General features: G+C 58.1%; 1 protein-coding gene across 4 annotated transcripts in view; it reads right to left on the reverse strand.

The window, feature by feature from the left end:
- ECE1 (endothelin converting enzyme 1) overlaps nt 1-25,372 on the reverse strand; it is a 117,715-nt gene that overhangs the window by 67,470 nt on the left and 24,873 nt on the right. For 3 of the 4 annotated variants that reach the window (XM_075906542.1, XM_075906541.1, XM_075906543.1), the window contains exon 2: nt 6,668-6,754. In XM_075906542.1, coding sequence (XP_075762657.1) covers nt 6,668-6,754 — 87 coding nt within the window. Of the gene's footprint in view, nt 1-6,667; nt 6,755-7,024; nt 7,301-25,372 lie in introns of those variants that run through there. The other variant, XM_075906540.1, reaches the window with a different exon arrangement.

A 25,372-nucleotide genomic window follows, 5' to 3' on the forward strand; every position in this document is an offset into this window, starting at 1 on the left:
TTCCCGATCAGCGACCCTGGTTCCCATGGGGGACTTGGATCACCCTGACGTCTGCTGGCAGAGCAATACAGCCGTACACAGACGGCCCAGGAGAGGGCTGGGGACAGCGTCCTGGTGCAAGCGCGGGAGGAACCAGCTGAGGGTCGTGCTCCTCTTGCCCTGCTGCTCACACCCAGGAGGGGAGGAGTCGAGGGGCAGTCGAAGCAGGTGGCAGCCTAGGTAGCAGTGGCCATGAGAAGGTCGATTCAGGATCCTGACCAGAGGGAGAAAGGAGAGCAGCAGAATGAGGACCCAGACAAGCAGACTTGACTCCTCCAGGGAGTGATGGGCAAGATCCCTGGGAGGCTAAGACGAGGGGGAAGGAGTCCAGGAGAGCTGGCCGGATTTTATGTAAGCCTAATTGCAGCGTGCAGGAAGAATAGCAGATATGGCAGGCGACCAAGTTGGCTTAGCACTGAAATCCTTGGCAAGCTTAAGCACAAAAAGGAAGCTGACAAGAAGTGGAAACTTGACGAGGGAGGAGTGTAAACCATTGCTCGAGCACGCGGGGGTGTAACAGGGAGGCCAAAGCGCAACTGGAATTGCAGCTAGCAGGGGATGTGAATGGGAACAAGAAAGGCTTCTCCAGGCATGTTAGCTCCAGGGAGGGTGTAGGACCCTCACTGAATGGGGGAAGCAACTTAGTGGCAGATGTTGTGGGAAATGCTGAAGGACTCAAGGCTTTTTCTGCTTCTGTCTTCACAAACAGGTCAGCTCCCGGACTGGTGCACGGGGCAGCACGGTGTGGGGAGGAGTGGGGCAGCCCGCAGTAGGGAGAGAACAGGTTAAGGACGATTTAGAAAAGCGGGAGAGGCACAAGTCCATGGGGCCAGGTCGAACGGGGTGCTGAGGGAGCTGGCCGATATGACTGCAGAGCCTTTGGCCATTCTCTTTGAATGCTCGTGGTGAGCAGGGGAGCTCCCAGACCACTGGAAAAAGGCAAATGTCAAGTGCACATCTTTCAAAAAGGGAAGGAGAATCCAAGGAACCACAGACCAGGCAGCCTCAGCTCAGTCCTGGAGAAATCATGGAGCAAGTCCTCACGGAATCCATACTGAAAAACCTGGAAGAGGGAAAGGGGGGTGAGGAACAGTCAACGTCAATTGTTTTCTCTGAGGCGATAACTGGCTCTGTGGACATGGGAAAGCGGAAAGCAGGGCACGTGATATCGCTTGACTGTAGCGACGCGTTTGATACACTCTCCCAGAGGATTCCGGCCAGCAGGTTGAAGAAGCATGCTTCGGAATGGCCGACAGGGCGGCTAGAAAGCCAACGGCTGGATGTCTAGTGTAGGCAGCCAGGATGAAGCAGCGTGCCGCAGGAGTCAGTCCTGGGGCCAGGCTTGTTCAAGATCTACGTTAAGGATCAGAATCCTGGGATGGATTGCACCCTCAGCACGTTCACAGGTGGCACTAAGCTAGGGAGAGAGGCCCACAGTGACCTGGCCACATTGGAGGTTTGGGCCAAGAGAAATCTGATGGGGTTCAACAAGAGCAAGTGCAGAGTCCTGTCCCTGGGATGGAAGAATGCCAAGCACCGTCACTGCCACTAGCTGGGGACTGACTGGCTCAGTAGCAGTTCAGCAGAAAAAGATCTTGGGATGACAGTGGATGAGAAGCTGGAGATGAGTCACCAGGGCGCCCTTGTAGCCAAGCAGGCGAATGGCAGATTAGGATCCATTAGGAGGCGCGTTGCCAGCAGATCCAGGGAAGTGATTTTTCCCTTTCTTCAGCAATGGTGAGGCCACATCTGGAGTATTGCGTCCAGTTCTGGGCCCCCACTATAGAAAGGTGTGAACCTATTGGAGAGGGTCCAGAGGAGGGCAACAGAAATGATGAGGGGGCTGGAGCACATGATCTATGGGGAGAGGCTGAGGGATTTGGGCTTGTTTAGTCTGCAGAAGAGGGAGGGGGGATTTGAGAGCAGCCTGCAACTTCCTGAAGGGAGGTTCCAAAGAGGCTGGAGAGAGGCTGTTCTCAGTGGTGATGGATGCAGAACGAGGAGCAATGGGCTCAGCTTGCAGTGGGGACGGTCTAGGTTGGATATTAGGGAAAACCATTCCCCTAGGAGGCTGGGGAAGCGCTGGGATGGGTTCCCTGGGGAGGGGGTGGAATCTCCACCCCTAGAGGGTATTAAGTCCCGGCTTGACCAAGCCCTGGCTGGGACGACTGAGTTGGGGTTGGTCCCGCTTTGGGCAGGGGCTGGACTCAGGGACTCCTGAGGTCTCTGCCTGCCCCCCCCCCCCCCCGCCATGTTTCTACAACTGTGTGACTTGTCACTGTGTGCCACATGAAACCAGAACTGTAACCAGGGCCCTGAAATCAGCTCCCCTCCCCCACCCCTACAGAGTTTGGCCACCGATGAAGAAACAGGATTTTGCAGCACATCCACCTCTGCATGATTGAATCCAAGCAGCCCGGCCTCCCTGGCCTCCGCCACATCCTCCCTGGCTTGGTCTGAGCGCCCAGCGGGGCAGGGGCGGTTGTGAAAACCGCGCTCCCGCCAGTGACCCCTCCCCCATCCCACACGCGCAGTGCATTGAATCATAGAATAATAGGACTGGAAGGGACCTCGAGAGGTCATCGAGTCCAGCCCCCCGCCCTCAAGGCAGGACCAAGCTCCGTCTACACCATCCCTGACAGATGTCTATCTAACCTGTTCTTAAATATCTCCAGAGAGGGAGATTCCACCACCTCCCTTGTGCGATGGGCACCCGTGTGGAGACGTGACACCCCACAAAGGACACGGGCCGGGGGCGGGGCGGAGGTGTCTGCAGTGTGGGAAAGGGCCCAGGGCGGGGCGTGGGGGCCCTGGCTGGGGTTTGGGCTCCAGGGTGGGGCTGCCACAGGGCTACAGTGGGGAGAAAAGACTCTCCCCTCCCCCACTCCCTCTGCCTGCAGCAGCACCTGGGCTGGGAGGGAGAGGTGTCCCTTCCCGCTGGGGCAGTGGGGCTGCAGGTTAGGTGCCTCTCCCCCGGTGCACAGTCTGGGGCGGGGCTGGGGCGAGGAAGGGGGAGAGGGGCTGGGGCTGGCAGGGAAAGGCTGGCAGGCCGGGGGACGGGGACTCGGCCTCTCTCCCGCTGCAGCTGCACGAGGCTTCAAGAGAGCTGAGCTCCCGGCGTTGCACCTGCTGCTGTTTGCCAAGGGCCAGGGGCTGGACCCTGCTTCAGGAGAGCGAGCTGCTGGCCAGCCAGGCGTCGGGGGGAGGCCAGTGCCAGATGCATGTCCTGAGGAAGTGGCGTTAGCTGCAGAGCTCCTCGCTCGGAGCAGGGTCCGAGGCCCGTTGGCTCTGATCAGCTTTCCCGCGTCTCTTCCCTTCCACAGACGGGGGTTGACCGCCGGTGAGAGACCTTTGCCCTGGCCTGGCGCACAGCCAAGCAGGCCACTGTCCTCTGCAGGGCGCACGCCTCGGCCACGCGGCAAGGAAGACGCGTCAGCGTGTGGCCACCCACGGCGGTGCCCTGAGACTCGGAGCCCCGGGTTCTGAGCACTGCTCCCCCCCCCCCGCGGGAGTGCATGGCGCAAGCGTGGCGAACAGCAGCAAGCCCCGCGCGGACCCTTCTCCGAGCGTGTTCCCGACTGTTTCGGAGGCACTGGATGGAGATTAGCATCATCTCCCTTCAGAAAGGGATCGAGGCTTCGGCGCAGCCACACTCGCGCGGCCCAGACCCAGCTCTGCGGGCGACGGCAGGGAGGGATGGGCAGGAGGAAGGTCAGACAACACGAGTCCCCAAGGAACGGGGCTGGCGCCGATGAGGGTGAGGGAAGCAGACCACAGACGAGGCCACAGGAACCCGGATGGCCACACAGACCGCACCAGTGAAGAGGCACCGCAAGCAGCCAGGCCCTCTGAGGCAGCCATCTCAGTGAAGCGATTCCAGCAGCTTGGCCAGGCCTGGCTAACCCTGAGCCAGGGACTGGGACACCCAAGAGCTGCAGACGGTGTCATCAGCTGCCACTCTGGATGATGCACCAGGACTGAAACAGGCACTCCTGAACTAGCGGCCTAACTCTCTCCAGTTTGAGCAACAAGCCGGACCCGGAGGGGCCGTAACACCCAGAGCCGCTGTGGGGCAGGCCTGGGGGGAGGGGGGACATGGCCGACGCTTTCCTGGAGCGCGTATTCACGGAGGGGCCCTGCCAGCGCGAGGGGATGCGGTGATGCAGGAGGCTCCCACGAGCGCTGTGCAAAGCGAGGCTCTGGCTCAGTGCTTTTCAGCAAACGCTTGTGCGACTGGCACATCCCACAGGCCTCAGTCAGGATCACAGCCCGTTTGTGCAAGGTGCTGCATGGAGACACACACCACGGCTGTCGCACAAAGCTTACAGCCCTGAGGGTCAGGTGCTAGCCCTGGCACCATGGCCCCATTCCAAAGGGGACGTTACCAGCCCGGACCATTAGCTGGCAAAACGCTTCCAATGAACCCCGTCTCCTGCCCATTTGCAGACCGTTGTTTACGACTGAGGCGTTATAGGGACGCACTGGAGCTCAGCCAGCGCGGATGGAGAAATCGACGCTGCCCAGCCTGGCCCTGCTCCGCCTGAATAACAAAGTCACGGAAGGGCTGTGGGGAGAAATCCAAGATGGCGGCGCTTAGCGCTGCAACATGTTCCCCCCTTTTTGCTGTATGTGTCGAATGCCAGTAACTTTCTGGCAGCTGCAACGCCCCCGGGAAGTGTCCGTGGGACACAGAATACTTTGCTTCCTGTTCTGAGTAACACTATGCCAAGCATGAGGACCGTGCGTCCGCTCCAGAGGCTGCCGTGCGTTGCACAAAGACATTTCCACGCTGTGTGGATGGAAAAGCGCGCAGGGAATTTTGCCCTGGATTTGAGCAGGAGCAGGACTGCGTTAGGCAGGCTGCAAAATGCTTTGGGATGAGACATGCTACCGAAGAGCAGAAGAAGTGAGAGGGATCCCAGAGCATGTCTACACCGCAATAAAAGCCCCGCGGCAGAGCCACAGCTGGCCAGGGTCAGCCGAACTGGTCTCCCAGCATCCCCTGCAGCAGCAGCTGATGGCTGATACAGAGCCCTGCACACCGAATCCCCAACAGCATCTGGACCCTCTGGACTCACAAAGCTCCCCCGGCGTCTCCCAGGGCCATGTATGCGCCCCATGCCGCTCAGCTCAGACCGGGAGATTCAGGGCTTGGAGCGACAGTGGCGCGTACCGTGTACTCAGCAAGATCCCAGCGGGCCCAGTCCAGGGAGCACAAGGCAGACACGAGAGGGGTTTGCTTGCAAATCCCAGAGCTGGATGTGTGGCGGCCAATCTCCGCTGATTTCAAGGGAGCAGGAAAGTCTGCGAGGGCTGCATCGCAGTGCAGCTGAAAGGGAGACCGGCCTGGGCTCGCAGACACACACGGAGGCAGGGTCCGCTGGCCTGTGCCAGGCCAAGGCACCAAGGCCTTGCTCTCAGGGCTCTTCAGGCAAAAGGGAACGATCGGATCGTCCGGTCTGACACCTGCAGAGCCCAGGCTGCAGAACTTCACCCGTGACGCCTGAGGCTACATCCCAGCAGGAGCCCACGTCACCAAGGGACGGGAATGGATGGCATCCCTTGGCGAGCTGTGCTGATGGCCAATTGCCTTCACTGTTACAAAACTTCATCGGATTTCAGTCTGAGCTATGCTGGCTGCTGCTTCCAGCCCCTGGATACTATGATGCCTTGTCTGGGCAGTGAGGGAGCCTCCTGCCTCAGAAATCTCCTTCCTGCCTCGGCGCTTGCAGACAGGATTTCCTGTGGGACTAAGCGGGCCGGGGCAGATGGCTTGGAGTCGCGGCGGGTGGGTGGAAGCGCGCTGGAGGGCAAGCAGCACGACAAACACTCAGTTCTCCCCGGAGCAGGCTTTGCTCTGCACCAGGCGCCGGTCGGGTCCCAGTGTGGGCCCTAGGAGAGGGGCCGACTCATGAGGGTTTCTAGTTCTCACCTCGTCACCTCTCTGGCGCAGCCTCTCCCGGCTTTTCCCTGGGGCACCTGGCAGGGCAGCGCCCTTTGGAACACCACAGATACGGTGGAGTCACACCCAGGCTGGAGTCAGCCCCACGCCTTTGTGCTGAAGTCACTATCTCTCAGGCTCCCGGCTGCCGAGAGACTCGGCCCTGGGCCAGCACGGCTGGGCCGGAGGTGCCGGCGTGGGACGGAGAATTCAAGAGACCATTTTCCAGGGCAAATCCCAAAAGCAAAAACTGCCCGTTGAAAGTCAGTCAGACTGTGCCCGGGCTCAGCGTCCCTGCCCGCTGCCTCGGAGCCAAGCTCTCCCTTACCTGGCCAGGTGTCTGCATAGCAAGAGGCACACCCTCAGCCAGGAGTAAACAGGAAGGCCCTTTTCCCTACTTGGGCGGCGGCCCCGGGAGCAGGCCAGGTGCATGCAGTCAGGAGGCAACCCAGAGAGAGGCACCCAGTCCGGGGGGCAGCATGAAGGGTCACAAGGCAGAGGAGGGCACAGGGGCCCATTCTGACCCCCTGCATCGTTCCTTCCCCTCAGCAAGGCGCCGGCGCCCTAGACACGCCCCTTGCTCGCTGTCCGGTGGCAGGACAGCCCTGGGGGAGGGGTGGCTGTGTCTGCAATGACCATACAGTCACATTGCTTGCAAAGCGCAGTGGCACAGACTGGCTCTCCTACCTGGATTCCATTCGGGTAAACGTCTCCCTCCCCGATGGAGTCCACCAGGTCTTCCTCGTCCAGCGTCGCCCGCTTGTAGGTGGACATCTGAAACGTCAAATGGAGAACAGACTCCCTTAGCGTCTCCATGGCACGGTGCAGCTAAAGGCCCCCAGGGATGCTGGCGGGAGGCGGGCCGGCCAGCCAGCCAGCGCTTTGCGAGCAGGGCTGCTCAGCCCTTGCTGGCTGGATCCCCATCTCCTGCGCTCTTTGCTGGTGACTCTGGAGCTGTCTGACCAAGGTCAATCGGGGCAACCTCCCCTTTGGACCTGGATCCGCTCGGCCGACCCTCCCCAGAAAGTCGAAGCGAAGCAACACCTGCAGCAGACTCTGGCTGGGACAGCGGCCCCCAGCTGGTTGTTCGTCCTCCCTTGCGCTGAATCCAAGCGGCTGAGAGATCAAGCGGCTGAACAATTTAATCTGAAGAAACTCCCAGAAGCACAGGAAAGCCGGCCCAGCCCAGCCCCGGCCCTCCGCCCCCATGGCTCCGAGCAGCCCTCTGCTTGGCCTTAAGTAAACTTGCTCTCTCCAGGGGAAGAGGAGGCTTGTGCGGAGCAGGGCTGCCTGCCTCAGCCTGGGAACATGAGACATGCACATTTCAAAACACAGGAGCAGGGAGGGAGGCAGGGACCAGGAAGTAAAGCGAGGTCTGCATTCCGCAGCAGGCGCCGAGGGTGCTCAGAGGCCAGCCCCCCCCCACAGGCAGCCCCACCCACCCCAGCGCCGTGTCCTGCCTGCCCAGCCCCGCCTGTTTCACTTCAACGCCGGGGCTGCGCTCCAGAGCGGGGCAGGCCGGGCGGATGGGATGACCAGAGGAGCAGACGTCTCTCGCAGCCATCCTCCTCCAACAGATCCAAGACACAATGTCCCAACTGGATGGACTGTCCCAGCTTTGAGGGGTCCCCCGCCCAGGCTCGGAGACGAAGGTAGCGCACTTGATTCCACTGAAGCACCCAGGAGGGGTCCTGCCACTTCTGCCCAGCTTCTCCAGCCCTACCGCCACCTCCTCCCTTCCCAGGAAGGCTGGCAACTGTTGTCGACCAAAGACAGCAGCTACCCAAGCAGCAGCCAAGACGCCCCCGCCTCTACCCCAAGCCTCCCAGTAAGGTGAGCCTGGGCTCCAGCTCTCGAGGTCAAAGCCTGGTGCCCTGGCCTAGGCTCCCTCACTCCGACAAGAGGCCATGCAAAACTCGAGTCCGGAGTGGGGCCTTCAGGATTGTTCAGGCAAAGGTGCCTTCTGCCTGCTTTGCACTCCTCCAGTTTGGGCCGACCTGCAGGTCAGCACAGCCCCCGGCACAGCTCAGAGCAGCCACCAGCCTGCTCCAACTTCACTCTGCTCCCCAGGCCTCTCTCTGACCCCAAGAAACAGCCAATAGCATTCTGACCACGCCGCCTTTTCCCCCTTGGCCTGCCCCAGAAGGGCCCCTTATGCCAGAGCCTAGACCAAGGGCAGATAGCTGGGCACATATGGCCATGGGAAGCCCCCTGGGAGGGTGTGCCCATCCCCTCGACTCCGCCAGAGCCATCTAAAGACACCTTAGCAGGATAGCGACTCGGCCTTGGAAGGTGCAAGGAAAACACCCAGCTCCCTCCAGAAACCCTGCAATGATGGCAGTTCAGGCGGAAATTCAGCTTGTTCCAGGCTGAGTTTGCTCCCGTTTGCTTCTTGGCCAGGTTTTTGGCATTCTGGACTTTTACAGTGGCTGTAGCTTCCTGGTTTTTGATTGGCTCCTGGAGTCCGCCCACCCTGGCTCCAGCCAATCAGAACAGAAGTTTAACTGCAGCCAAATCACCCAAGTCAAGCTCCAGTTCTTCCATGCGGCTCCCATGGCTGGGACTCCAGGAATCCTCCGCCCCCTGGACAGGACAGCACCCGGGGAGGGCGAGTAGGAGCAGGGGAAGCCTGTCCTTGTAAAAAACAAACAAACTCCAAAAACCAACTATGATGCTGGGGGAAAAGCCCCGAGCCCAGCTGCTGCGTGGGGAAGGGAAGCAGGGGTATGTCTACACTACCGCCTAGTTCGAACTAGGGTGGTTAATGTAGGCAACCGGAGTTGCAAATGAAGCCCGGGATTTGAATTTCCCGGGCTTCATTTGCATCTTGCCGGGCGCCGCCATTTTTAAATGTCCGCTAATGAGGACTCTGTGACGCGCGGCTACACGCGGCACGGAGTAGGTAGTTCGGACTAGGCTTCCTATTCCTATTCCTATTCTGAACTACCGTTACTCCTCGTTTCACTCCTCAAGGAGTAACGGTAGTTTGGAATAGGAAGCCTAGTCTGAACTACCTACTCCGTGCCACGTGTAGCCGCGCGTCACAGAGTCCTCATTAGCAGACATTTAAAAATGGTGGCGCCCGGCAAGATGCAAATGAAGCTCAGGAAATTCAAATCCCGGGCTTCATTTGCAACTCCGGTTGACTACATTACCACCCTAGTTCGAACTAGGGTGGTAGTGTAGACATACCCCAGGGGCGTGATTTCAGAGGGTTGGGGGCTGTAGCACCCCCTGAATTTTGTATTGGGGTTTACTCACCCTGCTCCCTCTTACCTAGGGACGTAAAATCCCATTTACTTGGTTAACCGGTTAAACATTATGTTTAACTGATTAAAGGGGACACACGCAGAGGCACTGTTCCCCCTCCCCTGCCTGCCAAGGCCGGTGGGGTACCCAGCCTCCAGATGGGATAGGTGGGGAGCTGCTCCAGCCCCCACTAACGATTAACTGGAACTGTTCAAGGTGATGCTTACCAGTCAACCTTTCATATCCCTGCTCTGAACTGCAACGCAGCCGGAGTGTCTGACCTGCGGACTTCAGAAGCAGGGAGCAGCTGCTGCTTTATACACAGGGGCAGGGTGACTAAGATAACAAAAGACTAAAGCAAATTAAGACTTGTTAGAGCAGGGCTACTCAACTTTAGGAGCCCCGGGGGCCACAATGATACTCACAGCACATTCGGAGGGTCACAACTTAAGTGTGGTTGCATAGACATGCAAATATATGCAAATAGCTTCTTTCACTCTGACGGGCATGAGTACAAAGCACTTCCCACAATGCCCTGGTGCTCCCGGCACCTCTTTCCGGGGGCTAGGAACGCTGACACCTGCACCCGTCTGTTCCAGCCAGCCCATCTGCTTGCGTCTTTCATTGCTCACCCCACCTGGGAGGTCCCATGCTGTTGCAGAGCATGTTCCCAATGGAGGCCACGTTCAAAGGATCCCAGCCGCAGGCCACGTGTTGGGCTCTGCGTAAACCCAAACAGCCCCGTGGCCGCAAACAAACAGGCTACGGGTCGAGTAGCCCAGCGATAGATGCTCCTGAAAGCCCTGCCAGACCCGCCAGGCCAAAGATAAGAAATGAGGTGGGAATAACTGGTGAGAGTGGAGAGGTGGATAGTGGTGTCTCCCCAAAGCCGTACTGGGCCCAGGGCCGTTCAACACATTCCGAAGTGATCTGGAAAAAGGGTAACGCAGGGAGCTGGCAAGATTCACAGATGATCCACAAAGTATTCAAGAGAGTTCGGTGCAGAGCAGACGGCAAAGCATTACAAAAGAGTTTCACCAAACGGGATAACACAAGGGCAGATGAAATTCACTGCTGATAAATGCGGTGTCACACACCTGGCAAAATCCAATCCCAACTATACGTACAAAAGGACGGGTCCACGTTAGCTGAACTCATGAATAAAGAGATCTTGGAGTGACTGTGGATAGTTCTCTGAAAACATCCACTCAATGGGCAGTGGCAGTCAAAAAAGGAGATCAGAATATTGGGATTCATTAGGAATGGGATAGGTAGTAAGACCAAAACAAAATCCTATTTCCTCTGTGTAAATCCGTGGTACCCCCACATCTTGAATACTGCATGCAGATTTGATCACCAATATCTCAAAACAAAAAGATATATTGGATTTGGAAAAGTTACAGAGAAGGACAACAGAAATCACAAGGAGTACTGAACACATTCCATACGAGACAGGATTAAAAAGATCGTGACTTTTCTGTTGGGGGGGGGGATATGACAGAGGTCTCTAAAATCATGAATGATGTGGAAAAACTGCATAAGTAAGCATTGCTTGCTTCTTCAAATAACATAAAAACTAGGAGTCAGTCAGTCAATGAAATTAATAGGCAGCAGATTTAAAACCATCAGTAGAAAGCATTTTTTTCCAGTCAACCTGTGGAACTCCTTGCCAGAGCATTCTGTGAAGGCCAAAACTGTAAGAGGGTTCAAAAAAGGACTCGATCAGTTCATGGGGAACAGGTCCCTCAGTGGCTATTAGCCAGCGTAGACCAAGATCCAACACCACATTCTGCATGTCCCTCACCTCTGCCAGATGCTGAGCATGGGGGACATCGATTCCCAGCTGTGCTCCTTCCTTCTGGGGCACTTGGCATTGGCGACTCGCCAGACAGGATGCTGAGAGAGATGGGCCGTGGGTCTCACTCAGTCTGGCTGTTCTGATGTTCTTACATAGAACCCAGATGTATCTGCCCCCTGCTGTGACCCGCTAGACCCCACTGCCCTCCCAGCGCTGAGACGGAGCCCTGGAGCTCTGAAGGGGTCTCTCCCAGGCTGCAAGCCCTGTTACTCCCTGAACCCCGAGCAGCACTCCTGGCTCCAGTGCAGGGAGGAATTGCAGCCAACTGGAGAACCAGTGCGGCTGAGACGCTGCTCTAGCACTAGCAGCTAAGGGGTTAACCGGGAAACTTGACAACAATCTACTTGTCATGTTCCAAGACCCTTCTGCCCCCCTTTCCTCAGGCCCCATAAACGCTCCTGTTCTCCACTCAACACGCCAGTCCCACCCAACCCCTGGCTCAGGCTTTCTAACAACCAGCTGCTGCCACTTAGCCCCCTGCAGGCTTCTGCACCTGGGTTTTAATTCCTCAGGCGGGGCCTGGGACCCTCCCTGCAAACCGCTGGCAGGCAGAGGCCCCGCATGGCCTGACCCGGTCACTGCTGACGGAGAGAACCACGTTCCTGCCGTGCAGCCGAGTGTGCACGGCGACTGGGGAGTCACTCGACTCCGCCTCTGGAAACCGTGTGAACGCTCACGCGGGGCGCGCGGGGGGAGTGCGGCTGGAATCGAAACTGGGGAGAGTCCAGGTTTCTGATTTATGACACAAGAATGGGTCTGGGCGGGTGGGCCGGACGGAGCCTCAGGGAAGTCAAGAAGGGGCCAAGCCTTGACAGAGCTCGCAGAGTTGAGGCCGCAGAGGGAAACTCCTCGGCTAGCTGCTTGGAATGACAGAGCTGAATCGGAAGGTGCCAGCTGAACACGCCTAGCAGCCCAGCACACGTGGGCCCCGTTTTCGCAGTCAGACTCTGCCTCCCCAACACCGCGATCGCACCTGACAACCAACTGCGTGAGGGGGTGCGCCGGCCTTCCCTGCCGCCTGCGGGGGCATCGCTGCCCCGACACACCGCCCGGAAAGAGCGGTCCGTGAGGTTAGGCCGCCAAGGGCTGGGTACGTCCACACTGCAACCGCTGGACCGGCGCAGCGGCAGGGCCGTCGTCTGGACACAAAGGTCGGCTTGCTGACACAGCCCAGAGAGCGCCACTGAGCACAGCACCGGGCAAACAGTAGCAGGACTATTCTAGTACGATCGTGAAGCCAATACAAGCTACAGGTGGACACTATTGGGAAAGAATAATTTTTCTCTAGTTAAACAGAGTAATTAGGCCAGAATAAAATCTCCTTTATCCCAGAACAGAGTGGACACTCGTGTGCTACAATCATCACACTGTGAACATAAGAACAGACTCGGTCAGATCAAAGGTCACCCAGCCCAGTGTCCTGTCTGCCAACAGTGACCGGTGCCAGATGCCCCAGAGGGAGTGAACACAACAGGGAATCATCACATGATCGCTCTCCTGTCGTCCATTTCCAGACAAAGAGAGGCTGGAGACACCATCCCTACCCAGCCCGGCTAACAGCCATTCATGGACCTAACCTCCATGAATCTAGCTAGCTCTTTTTTGAACCCTGTTAAAGTCCTGGCCCTCACCACATCCTCTGGCAAGGAGTTCCACAGGTTGACTGTGCACTGTGTGAAGAAAAACTTCCTTTTGTTTGTTTTCAACCTGCTGCCCATTAATTTCGTTTGGTGACCCCTAGTTCTTATGTTATAGGAACAAGTAAATAACTTTTCCTTATTCTTTTTCTCCATACTCATTATGATTTTATAGACCTCTATTGTATCCCCCCTTAGACTCCTCTTTTCTAGGCTGAAAAGTCCCAGTCTTTTTAATCTCTCTTCATATGGGACCCGTTCCAAATCCCTCATCACTTTTGTTGCCCTTTTCTGAACCTTTTCCAATGCCAAGAGATCTCTTTGGAGATGAGGCGACCACATCTGCATGCAGGATTCAAGAGGTGGGCGTCCCGTGGATTTATACAGAGGCGATAAGATATTTTCTTCCTATTCTCTACCCCCCTTTCCCCCACCTGCACACTTCTCTGCACGGACAAGCCTGGCATCTGCGAGAACTCAAAGTGAACAGGCTGTTTCTGTAATAGCAGGGAACCCTAGTGCTTCCAGGAGGGCTTGGAGCCACGCCTGAGCCACGCTGCTGTCTGGAAAGCGGCACCCGCTCAGCATCTCGGAGGCATTCCTGCCAGCCGTGTGCTGGGACGGGTCCATTAGCTCTTCCAGGGGGACATTAACTAGGTGCTGCACAGCCAGGAGCAGAGACAGGTGGCCTTCGGGTTCCAGGGGAGTGCAAACAGGTGAGGGGGGGCCTCTCCTATCCCCGGCTGCTGCAGCCAGCCTGACCTCCAGCGAAGGCAGCAACCCCCTCCTCCTCTCCCCCCGCCCATCCCATTCTAGTGCATCTCTGTAGCCGGCTGCATACAGCCAACCTCCAGCTGGGCTTATCTGTCCCTTACCATTTCCTTCCCTCCCTCACTGTCTCTGTGGCTGGCACCAGCAGGGCGGGCGTCGCTGGCCGTTGTCTGAGATTCGTGTGACGCAAACAAGCCCAGCCGTGAGACCCTCCCCCAAGCTGCTTTGCCGCAGAGGGGCAAAAAGGCCCTTTGAGTTGGGCTACCGTGAGAACCCGACAGCTGCAGGCCGTCTGCCCATGGAGGGGCAGTTCTGTGCAGCTCCACGGTTCCATCCTGCTGGACTCGGGAGGCTCGCCCCCGCCAGCCCGCCGGACAGGACAGTGGTAGCAACACGGCCCCCGGAAGCTCCATGCTGCCTCCTCCTGACACAGCCAATAGAGTGGCCTGCTGGACCAGGCATACTCGGGGCCCCAGCCTGCGCTCCTCAGCTCGGCTCTGCCTCCAGCCTGACCTTGGGCGACTCACTTTGTGCCTCGGTTTCCCATCTGCCTACAACCTCTGTGGGGGAGGGACAGTCTTTTATTCCCAATGGGCACTATTGTGGGACTGCCCCTGGAGCCTGCCCGGAAGGGCACCAAACTCAGACTCTGACGCCCCGCAGGAACAGGGCAAGGAGCTGGGACAGAAGTGGGGACATTCCCTTGTGCCATCCAAAGTGACGGCTGGTTTCCTGCTGAACAAGGAGCAGGAACAAACTTAACTTGACTGGGGGGGGCAGAAAGAGGGGGCAGAGCCACCCCCTCGGTGTGTCCCCCGCACCTCGGGGCCCTGCAACCAGCTCAGTGTCAACAACTTCATCGGCCTGAAACCGCTGGAGTTCAGAGGACGAAATCCCACCAGCAAACAGCGACTTCCAGCTGGGAGCCCTGGCGCCTTCCACTTGTCCTGTGGGGCTGGGATTGGCACGGGCTGTTCCTTCCCATGGGCAAGCGAGTGGCCCAAAGTTTACACAGAACAGTGCCCCATGGCTCCTGCCAGACACAGCCCTGGTGTTAGGTCTCTCCCAGCTTTGCTCAAGGGAAGCTGCTGCTTTGGGAAGATCCTGGTGGGAGAGAAGTGAGACTGCGTCCTAACGCAGTCTGAGCACGTCACCAATCCATGGGAAAGTCTTAACTAGGGACGTTAAAGTTAGATTAATCAACGAATCCAATAGCTGATGGCGTTTGCATCGACTATTCGATTGGTCGATAAGGGCGCTTCCGCTTTGAAATGTGGTGAGAGCCCGCCCGGCTGTTGCTATGTTGCGAAGGTCGACGTGCCACGGGGCGTTTCAAAGACTGAAACGCTGCATGAAGGCTTGGGCCAGTGGGGCACTTAGAGTCCCCTGCTGGCCCCAGGCTCCATGTGGCACTTCCAGTTTGAAATGTACAAGAGCCCCAGCGGGGACTCTTGTACATTTCAAAAGTGGAACGCTGCAGCTGCACAGAGGCGTAGGGAGCGTGTTCTGCACCGGGGGCAAAGGCAAAATTGTGTCTTCCCCCGCCCCTTCTAGTTTGGGGCTGGGCCCCCGCATGCACTAACCCGCCGGCGGAGATGGACGAGGGTCGGGCTGGGGGTGCAGAGGAAGGGAGGAGGCTCCAGCTGCCGGCAGCAGGTAGAGGAGGAGCAGCCGAGCGGAGGGATGACAGGAGGAGCAGAGGGGGACTAAATTGGCACCTTCCCCCACAGCGTGGCGCCTGAGGGCAACTGCTCCCCCTCGCTATGCCACTGCCACTGCACCCCTGCCCCCTCCCATGGAGCTGGAGCTGGGGGGAACTGGCCTCCCTTCCTCTTCCCCCCTCTTGCTGCCTCTTTCTGATAGAGGCAGCAAGGTGGGGAAAAGACTGGTCGACTAGCGTGTCGATAAGCTTTTGTTTATTGGACAGTTGACTAGTCGATTAGTCACTTAGGGTATGTCTACACTACCCTCCTAGTTCGAACTAGCGGGGTAATGTATGCATACCGCACTTGCTAATGAAGCCCGGGATTTGAATTTCCCAGGCTTCATTTGCATAAGCGGGGAGCCGCCATTTTTAAATCCCCGCTGCTTCGAACCCCGTGCAGCGCGGCTACACGGGGCTCGAACTAGGTAGTTCGGACTAGGGTGCCTATTCCGAACTACCGGTACACCTCATGAAATGAGGAGTAACGGTAGTTCGGAATAGGAACCTAGTCCGAACTACCTAGTTCGAGCCCCGTGTAGCCGCGCGGCACGGGGTTCGAAGCAGCGGGGATTTAAAAATGGCGGCTCCCCGCTTATGCAAATGAAGCCTGGGAAATTCAAATCCCGGGCTTCATTTGCAAGTGCGGTATGCCTACATTACCCCGCTAGTTCGAACTAGGAGGGTAGTGTAGACATACCCTTACATTCCTAGTCTTAACATGTTCTAATACTTGACATATATATAAACTGTACACATCATGGTTTGGTTTCATCCCCATTAGAGCCCTGCAAACCCGCAGCTCTCCGCTTTATCTGCCCAGGTAGCTCAGCTGTGGGCGTGCACGCAGATAACTGAGACTCTTTTCTGCGGCTACAGATGCAGATATGAATCCAAAGTTGTGCCTCTGTGCAGGGCTCTTCCCAGAAGTCTGTTAAGTGGCAGGCTCCCAAGACAGTAGCTTTGCTTGTGTGGACAGACTCTGACTCAGCGACTGGCTACATCCCCTCAGCCAGACGGCACAATCGCAGGAACCTCTACTTCGGAAAGGCACATTCCAAAGCGTTCCAGCCTCTGGGCGGGTTTCCTGCAGGCATGCTAAGTGCTCCAGGGTGTGAGTCTGGAAGCAACTGAAATGAAAGCTCCCTGCTGCAGGGTCCCTTCCACACACTCAGTAGATCACTGCACTTCCAGGAAGTCTGAATTCTCCCAGGACCTCAAAGTGCTGAGGACACCTAATGATGTGGTATCAACACAGTTACCCTCGGCCACGTCCCCACTTAATGGATGAGGAACACTCTGGCGATTGATCTTCCGGGGTTTGATTTAGGGGGTCTAGTAAAGACCTGCTAAATCAAATGCTGAGCATACCCCCATCAGCCACGGCAGTCCTTGCTGTCGTGAGGAGTAAGGGAAGCCGACAAGAGCATTTCCCGCGTCGACGTCCCACGCTAAGCTCGGCTTAAGCCGCCCTTTGCCCCTCCACGTAGGTCTGGCCCTCTTCCCCTCGGACCGCTGGGCCAGAGCGTATGGCCACTTTCCAAGGACATTGCTGGCGTGAGCTCAGTCTCAGAACATGGCCCATTTACCCTCCGTTCCAGCGGGGCACTCCTGGGCAAGTGGCCTCCTCTCCCATCCTAGGTTGGTCGTGCCGGTGCAGACGGTGAGAACTGCTCTGCCACAGGAGCCAACGTCTCCCCTGCAATGAGGCTCCTGTGCCCTCCACGGCGCATATCAGGCAACACAGCAAAGGCCCCTGAATGATGCCGCACGAGGGGTGCTGCCCTGGGGAAAGCTCTGGGCCAGTCCCCCAGAAGCCTCCCATCCACTAGCCTGGACCCAAGCAATCCCGACCACAGTCCATCCCATCGCCTCCACGCTGGGCACAACACAAGAGTCGTGGGGCCGAGGGGCTGGGAGCGGGGGATGGGGAGGGGGCTGAGGCAGAGGGTGGTGGGTTAGGGCTCCGCTGGGAATGCAGTGCCATAGGGGCAGTGCTGTATGGAGCCTGGGCTCAGCTCTGTGCGCGCTGCTTTGAAACACCCCACATGGAGCCTGCGTTAAGGCTCCGTGCAGCGCTGCCACTTTGAAGTACCCCCGTTTCCCCCCCTTTTCTGCCTTTATATGATAGAGGCAGCGGGGGAGGGGGGGCAATCAACTAGTCAACTCATCCTTAGCACCCTTCATTAACTGCTTTGGAATGCACAGGATTTAAGGGTTAAATTGTACAGGGATTGTATTTAAGGCTTGTAAAACTTAAAGAACTATGTTAACTGCTAAAGCTGGCAATAAATAAGGAAGCGGTTAAGTCTCCCCTCCCTGGAGCGTCCTGGTTTCCCTTGGATCGAAAATAAACCAAGCCACACGACAAGGCCCTTGGTCCCTTCTGATCTGAAACTCCATCGTTCCAGGATCCCCAACTCTTCCCAGTGACGATCTGCTCCCTGCTCTGGGTGCCCCGGAACCAGAACTGGAGCCGGCTCCGGCATTAAGGAAGGCAGTATAAGGGACACACGGAAAGTAGGGCAGTGGGGTGGGTCCTGCAGTGGCTTAGGGGCTAGGGCATTTGCTTGGGGAGCGCAGCGCTGTGGGTTTGAGTCTCCCTGCCTGGGAGAAGCAGGACTGCCAACACTGCTTGCCCCCGAACTGGAGCCGGCCCCAGCATGGGGAAGGCAGGATAAGGAACACCCTGAAAGCAGAGAGGTAGGGTGGGTTCTGGGGAGACAGCATTCGCTTGGGGAGCGCAGGGTGGTGAGCTCGAGACTCCTGTCCCCAGGAGAAGCAGGACGGGGCAGCCAACTGGCTCCCATATTAGGAAAGCAGGATAAGGAACCCCCTGAAGGTAGAGAGGCAGGATGGGCTCTGCTCACGTCCTGCCTGCCAGCGCATCGCTGTTCCCCTCCTGCCTCGCCTGCACGTTACTGACCCCCCAGGCTGAGTCAGGCCTGCCGGGTACAGAAGGGAAGCGCCAGAGAAACGGGAGCTCCCCACATCGACCCCCTGCGGCTCAGAGTACGAGCCGGTTCCCCTTTCGAGCACACCCGTCGCTAGAGGACATGGCAGCTCCGAGATGGTTCTCAAACTTCACTGCGCCTCGACCCCGTCAGGCGACACTTACTAAAGTTGAACCTCTCTAGTCTGGGACCCTCAGGACCCGAGCGGTGCCGAAGCCAAGAATTTGCCAGAGCATGGGAGGTCAGCAGCGTCTAGCAGCATGACCAACACTTCCCCTGCTTGCTGGGCTCTTAGAGGACATTCAAGCTACAGAGGGGACCGCGGGAAACCGGGCCACACTCCCGGGAAGTGAACACCCGGCTCACTAACACTGAGCCAGAGCACAGAGCACAGATGTGTGCGGACCAGAGAGGTTTGACCTGCACACGACTCCAGGAGGAGGGACCTAAGTGTGAGCCAAGCCCGGCTCCCCCAGGTGCAGCAGGCCTGGGGGGGAGAAAAGCTGAGCCCCATCACCCTGGCCTGGGGGGCAAAGCTGGCGCCCAGTCGCCCAGGGCTTGAAGCTGATGCCTGACCCCACCAGTCGCCACAGGGCGCTGCGGGTTCTGCACGATGTTCAGCGGAAGACCCAGCTGAAGTGGCACCAACGTGCTGCCCTGGCGGCACATGGGCTCTGCCAAACACCCCCTCGGCCAGCCGACTCCACAGGCACTTGGCCAGCTTCCCGTTCTAACCCCACAAGCCCAAACACCCTTGTCCCAGCCCCCGCCTGCCCTCCCCGCCCTCATTCGCTTGCACAGGACGGCCGGGGGCTTGGGTGTGGGAGGAGGCTGGGGCTGAGAGGCGCTGGGATGCGGGCAGGCTCAGGGCAGAGACAGGGGGAGGGAGCTGCAGGCTCCGGGAAAGACTTTGGGTGTGGCAGGGGGCTCAGGCTCGGGGTGCCGGAGGGCACGTGGGGTGCAGACTCTGGGAAGGGGGTCAGGGCTGAGACACAGGCTTGGGGTGCCGAGTCTGGGAGGGTGGCACTTACCTCGGGCAGCTCCAAGTCCAGCTCAGGAGCAGAGCACATCTAAGGCTGGCTCCCTGCCCGCCCTGGCCCCGCCCCTCTTCCCGAAGCAGCTAGTGCATCCCTGTGGCCCCTGGGGGCCGGGGACCAGGTGGCTCCACATGCTGCCCCCACCCACAGGTGCTGCCCCTACCACTTCCATTAGCTGCCATTCCCAGGCAGTGGGTGCTGCAGAGACCTCCTGCCCTCCCCACACCCATGGGCTGCAGGGAGGGACGTGCCAGCCGCCGTTGGCAGTCGTGTGGGGCCAGGGCAGGCAGGGACCAGGGAGTCTCCATAGCCCCACTTCATGGCAGGACTTTTGGCTCCAATCCCTGCAGTTTGGCTCGAACCTGCTTAATTCCAGGGGACTCGGGCAAGCCCGGGAGAGCTGGCAAGCTAGGGAAGGGGAGAGGTGTGTGCCAGCCTTCAATTCAAACTCTCCAGGGCAGTGCCTGGCCAAAGGGTCAAGCAGTGAACGGTGCCAGCAGTGGGGAGGGACGTGCCGCTGCCACACCACTAGGCCTGCTTGCAGCTCCTACGAGGCAGCTTTCGTACCCAGCCCGCAAGAACCAGACCATCAGCAGCCCCAGCAAGTTACAAATGATTCCTCCCCCTTTGTCTGGTGGTTCGGATTTTCAAGCACACAATGAAGAATCGGGACAATGCTTCCCGACAACGCAGGACACCCGCGGCCTGGCTTTCATTAGCCAGAGGCCTGCTGCTAGTGCATGCCTACGTCTGCCCACACGCCACGCCCAGGACTTCTGAGACAAACGCTAAGCAGGTGCCATGGGCAATGCAACCCCCCGGAGCTGCGTGGGCCGCCGCAGCGAGCAGGCAGGTCTCAGCTCCTCCAGCCCTTTGGCCGCTTTCTGGAATTGACACGCACCAGGTGACTGAATTGTATTTCTGAGCCACCAGCTCTGAAACAACCTGCCAAAGCAGCCGATACCTGACTTGCCCCGGAATCTCTCCTCTGCGGCACCTGACACTGGCCACTGTGGGCAGACGGGACACTGGCTGGACGGACTCAGTCTGGCCGCTCTGAGGTTCGCGATTTAAATGTACAGTGTCTAGTCTGGCTGGCAGTGGGCCGGGACGGGAGGGGAGGGGAGGGAAGGGAACTGAGCTTTGGCCTTGCTGATACTGGAGAGATACGTTGACAATGCCCCTTCTGTTCCCATACCTGGGCTGTCTCATGCAAAGGGAACTGCAGCTCCCCCCCCCCAACTCCAGGGCCAGGGACACAGGGCTGATCCACCGCCGCGGGATCGCAGGCAGGGCCCAGCCAGCGGCTCCACGCCACGCTGGTGAAATGCATGTTGAGCAGAGTCCTTGGAGCCACAAGGAATGAGAATCCCCTAGCGGACAGGCCCTCATCACAGGCGGAAGGGCACCTCGAGGAAGAAAATAACACACAAAATGCAACAACCTGTACTAGGGGCGTTAAACAGCGGTTAATTGCGAATTCTCGTGAATTCTTATCGGTTACTCGACTGTTCGATAGTCCCCGGGCGTGGGGCCAGCAGCCGGTGCACTCTGGCCCCACGCCTGAGGAGCCCCCTGCCACACTGCGCTGCTGGGGTGCCAGGCGGGAACTGTCCCATGGGGAGAGCCAGTTTAAAAACCAGCTCCCTTCACAGACCAGCTGCCTGTCACCCTGTGCTGCTGCCTCTGATACAGAGGCTGCAGCATAGGGTGGCGGCAGCGCCTGTCCGGGGGGGAGGTCTGAGCTCCAGGACCTGGTGCGAGTCAGAACTGAGCCGGGCTGCCTGCCCACCTGGCTCCTCACACACTTTAAATGCAGAGCCCGTAGCAGAGGTAGGTCCCAGATCCGGTGCGAGCCAGGCTGCTGGCGAGCCTGCTACAACATTAACTGGCAAGTGGGAGGGGAATGCGTGCAGCCGATAGCATTGGGAAACCGACGGCACTATTTCATCCCTAACCTGTAGCTAAAACCACAAAACCGTCCACAACATCCTGCTCTCTGCTCAGTCCACAAGCTTAGTCTATAAACACACACGAGCCTTCCTCAGATCTGGGATGCCAAATCCGATCAGCCACCGGGGAGCCGAGGCTGGCGCAATCGTTCTACTTCAGGCCACGGTTTTGTCACAGAGGTCGCAGACCTCACGGAATCCACGGCTTCCAGAGACCTCTGTGAACTCAGCCCCTACTCTGAGCTGCCCCAGGCGGAGGGGGAACCCACAGCTCCAGCCTGCCGACCGTGGCTGGGACACGCAGCCCCCAGCCATCACCCACGGGAGTGGGGCCCCTCGAATTCCAAGCAGGGGCCCCACAGCTGCCTCCAGGCCCACGGCTCCCCATTTTGTCACACGTTTTAGTAAAAGCCAGGACAAGCTCCCAGGACTATGTCTTTCTTGCCAGGGACCTGACCATGACTTTTACTAAAAGATCCAGGACAAAATCCGGGCAGCTACCCAGTGCTGCTTTTTAATCAGAAGCCCTCACGGCTCACGGCTGATACCTCTCTCGCTGTCCCACGGTACAGAATGGGGAACACACAGGTAGCACAGGGAGGCTACCTGACTCGTTCAACACATGGCAGGCTATTGGAATAGCAGCCAAGGTTTCTCAGGTGGGTGCACTTTTCACCAGGCAATACTGCCTTCCTAGAGCTCTGCTTCTTCACAGTCCAGAAATCTTTAGGGCTTTGCTAAAGAAGGTCCCTCTGGGCTGAAAGCTGAAGCAGCCGGTCTTTTACGTGCCACAGAGCCCAGCCATTCCAAGGCATAGAGCCCGGTCACAAGGAACAAAGACCACAGGTTTGTTGGCAACTGGACTGCATAACTCTGAACAAAACCCGACTTCTTTATTTTCTCTCCCGATTGATCTGCTTCCGATAAAGCGACCCCCCTCTGCAGAGCGCAGCAGCCACAGAAGGGCCTTCGGGTCACCGAGTCTGCAAACACGCACGAAAGCAAAACTAACCCGTCAAACGTGGCTTCAAAAAAGACCACGGGTATGTCTACACTACAAAGTTCATTCGGACTAACAGCCATTAGTTCGAATTAACTTCCATAGGCGCTGCACATACAAACAGCTAGTTCGAACTTAATTGGAACTAGCGGAGCGCTTAATTCGAACTAGGGAAACCTCATTCTACGAGGACTAACGCCTAGTTCAAATTAAGTAGTTGGAATTAAGGGCTGTGTAGCCACTTAATTCAAACTAGTTGGAGGCTAGCCCTTCCCAGCTTGCCCTGGTGGGACACTCTGGGCCAAGCCAGGGAAACTCTTCTGCCCCCCTCCCGGCCCCAGAGCCCTTAAAGGGGCACGGTCTGGCTACGGTGGCCATGCCAGGTGAAAGCCTGCCAGCACCCAGCCAGCAGACCCTGCACCTGGCACAGCATGAGCCAGCCACCCGCTGCCACCCAGCCCTCCGCCTCTTCCCAGGACCAGGCTGACAGCTCCCAGGAGCCTGCCCGGGGCTGCTAGAGGCAGGCGCCTGCCTGATCAAGTGCGGAGATCGTGGACTTCATCCAGGTTTGGGGGGGAGGCTTCCAACGTCCACAATCTCCGCACTAGGCACTGGAAAGTGGCCATCTAGGGCAGGAGAGCTGCCAGCCTGGCCACCAAAGGCCACATGCGAACCCAGGAGCAGGTTTGCATGAAAATCAAGTTGGTCCAGTGAGACCCCCGACCATGAGCCCTGAGCTTAGAACATAAGAACGGCCGTACTGGGTCAGACCAAAGGTCCATCTAGCCCAGTAGCCTGTCTGCTGACAGCGGCCAACACCAGCTACCCCGGAGGGGATGGACCAAAGACAATGACCAAGCCATTTGTCTCGTGCCATCCATCTCCAGCCTTCCACAAACAGAGGCCAGGGACACCGTTCCTACCCCCTGGCTAATAGCACTCCATGGACCCAACCTCCATGACTTTATCTAACTTCTCTTTAAACTCTGTGATTGTTCTAGACTTCACAGCCTCCTGCAGCAAGGAGTTCCACAGGTTGACTATTTGCTTTGTGAAGAACAACTTTCTTTTATTAGTTTGAAGCCTGCTACCCATTCATTTCATTTGGTGTCTTCTAGTCCTTCTATTATGGGGACTAGCGAATAACTTTTTTTTATGCACCCTCTCCACACCACTCATGCTTTTATAGACCTCTATCATATCCCCCCTCAGTCTCCTCTTTTATAAGCTGAAAAGTCCCAGTCTTTTTAGCCTCTCTTCATATGGGACCTGTTCCAAACCCCTAATCATTGTAGTTGCCCTTTCTGAACCCTTTCCAAGGCCAAAACATCTCTTTTGAGGTGAGGAGCCCACATCTGTACACAGTACTGAAGATATGGTGTACCATAGTTTTATACTTCCCCTCCTTCTTCCCCTGGCTTCCCCCTTCCAGCTCCCTCCTCCCAGGTTTCCCCTTCCCCTCTCCCACCCTCTCTCTTCCCCTCTCCCACCTCCTTTTCCCAGTCTCCCCAGAGGTTAATCCTGCCCCCCCAGTTTTGTTAAATAAAGAGAGTTTCTATTTTTGAACACACGTGTCCTTTATTTTTTACATCAGGAAGGGGAGCTAGGGAGGGGTAAATGGAAGGAGGTGAGGGAGGAATGGGGTACAAGCCCCCAATGGGGAGAACTGGGGTGGCTCTGCAGGCTCCTCGGGGTGGAAGCTCTCCCGAAGGGCCTCCTGGATCCTGACAGCCCCCCGATTGACCCCCCCCCCCGGATGGCAGCCTGCGGCAAGTGCAGCCGGGCTGATGGCCAAGAGCTGTGATGTGCCGAGTGTGGGCACTCAGGGCACTCCAAGACAGGACTGCTTTGCTGTCCCTCATCAAGGTAGACAAGCAAGCAGGGAACCCCTGAGAACTGTCTGTCTGGGGTGGGGGTCGGGTCCCTTTAAGCACAGCCCTCGGCTAGCCTGAGGCAGCAGTTCCACGCTCTAAGTCCTAACCTGATGCCCTGCCGGCACCTTTTCCGGCCAGCCTTAACTTCGGTTCAGGGTCCACTCAATGTGGACATGCTAGTTCGAATTAGCAAAACGCTAATTCGAACTAGTTTTTAGGTCTAGATGCGTTAGTTCGAATTAGCTTAGTTCAAATTAACTAATTCGAATTAAGTTAGTTCAAATTAGTGCTGTAGTGTAGACGTACCCCAACGGCAGGGCTGTAAGTGCAGGGGAATCCTGCCACCATGCAGCCTTCTGCAGCGAGCAAGGGAGAGCTGAGCAGCTGATGCACAAGCAACCCCCTCCGGGCACCAGGCAGCCCCCAGCCAGTGACTAACCACCAGGCATCGCTGACCTCAGCGATCGGCCAACAGGCTGCAGGGTTTGCCTGGTGGTGCCCACACGCAGCACGTTCATGCCCATCAGTGGTTACCACAGCCCAGGACCCGGGAGCCTGCCCATCACTCCAGGGGTTGTGGACGGTTGAATGCAACTTCCAGGCGAAGGCACCGAGCACACTGCCAGCAGGCTGAGGGCCAGGGAGGCTGTTGCCAGCTCTGGGGTCACAGGCGGCAACCCAGGCCTTGGCACCCCTCGACCGGGAGGCCCCTCTGAGCCATGCAAGCGCTTCCCCCTCCCATTCTATTTCCAGCCAGCACAAGGGGCCAGGCAGCCTGGATGCCAAGGGTGGGGGCACCGGCCTGGCTCTGCTCCCGCTGAGTCACCGGGAGGGTTCAGGCATGGGAAGGAGGCGAGGGCATTAGGGAGCACTTTGGACAGTCCCACCCTCGTGGGAACAGGCTCCTTTGCCCAAACTCCTCTGGTCCGGGCCTGGCAGAGGGTCCTGCCTGGGGCCACGTGCCCTCCGGCTCCAGGGCCCTGGTGCTCAGTGCACGGACAAGCGCTCGCGGCTGCAGAGTGGTGGCAGTTCCTACGCAGGCTTCCCCCCTGACTCCGCATCGAGCCAATGCCCAGCAGGGGCCACGTTCTGGAGGAGTGGGCCCCAGATGCTGCAGGCGAGAACAGGCCTTGCCCTGGCTGCCTAACAAGCAGCGAGAGCTGCCCCCTCGGCTGAAACACCCGCGAGAGGCTCCATGTGCGGCGAAGGTTGAGCTGCATGACGCTGGGTGCCTTCAGCCCGCACGGGGTTCCTGGACTCGTCTCGGTCGTCTTCCGACTCGGGTTCCCGCTCCCCACGGGTCCACACTACCCCCGACTCCCAGAAACGGTCACTCCGTGCGTCCCCGGGAAGGCAGC

This window comes from Pelodiscus sinensis, chromosome 23 (assembly GCF_049634645.1).
Source record: "Pelodiscus sinensis isolate JC-2024 chromosome 23, ASM4963464v1, whole genome shotgun sequence".
In the NCBI taxonomy this organism is placed as follows: Eukaryota; Metazoa; Chordata; order Testudines; family Trionychidae; genus Pelodiscus; species Pelodiscus sinensis.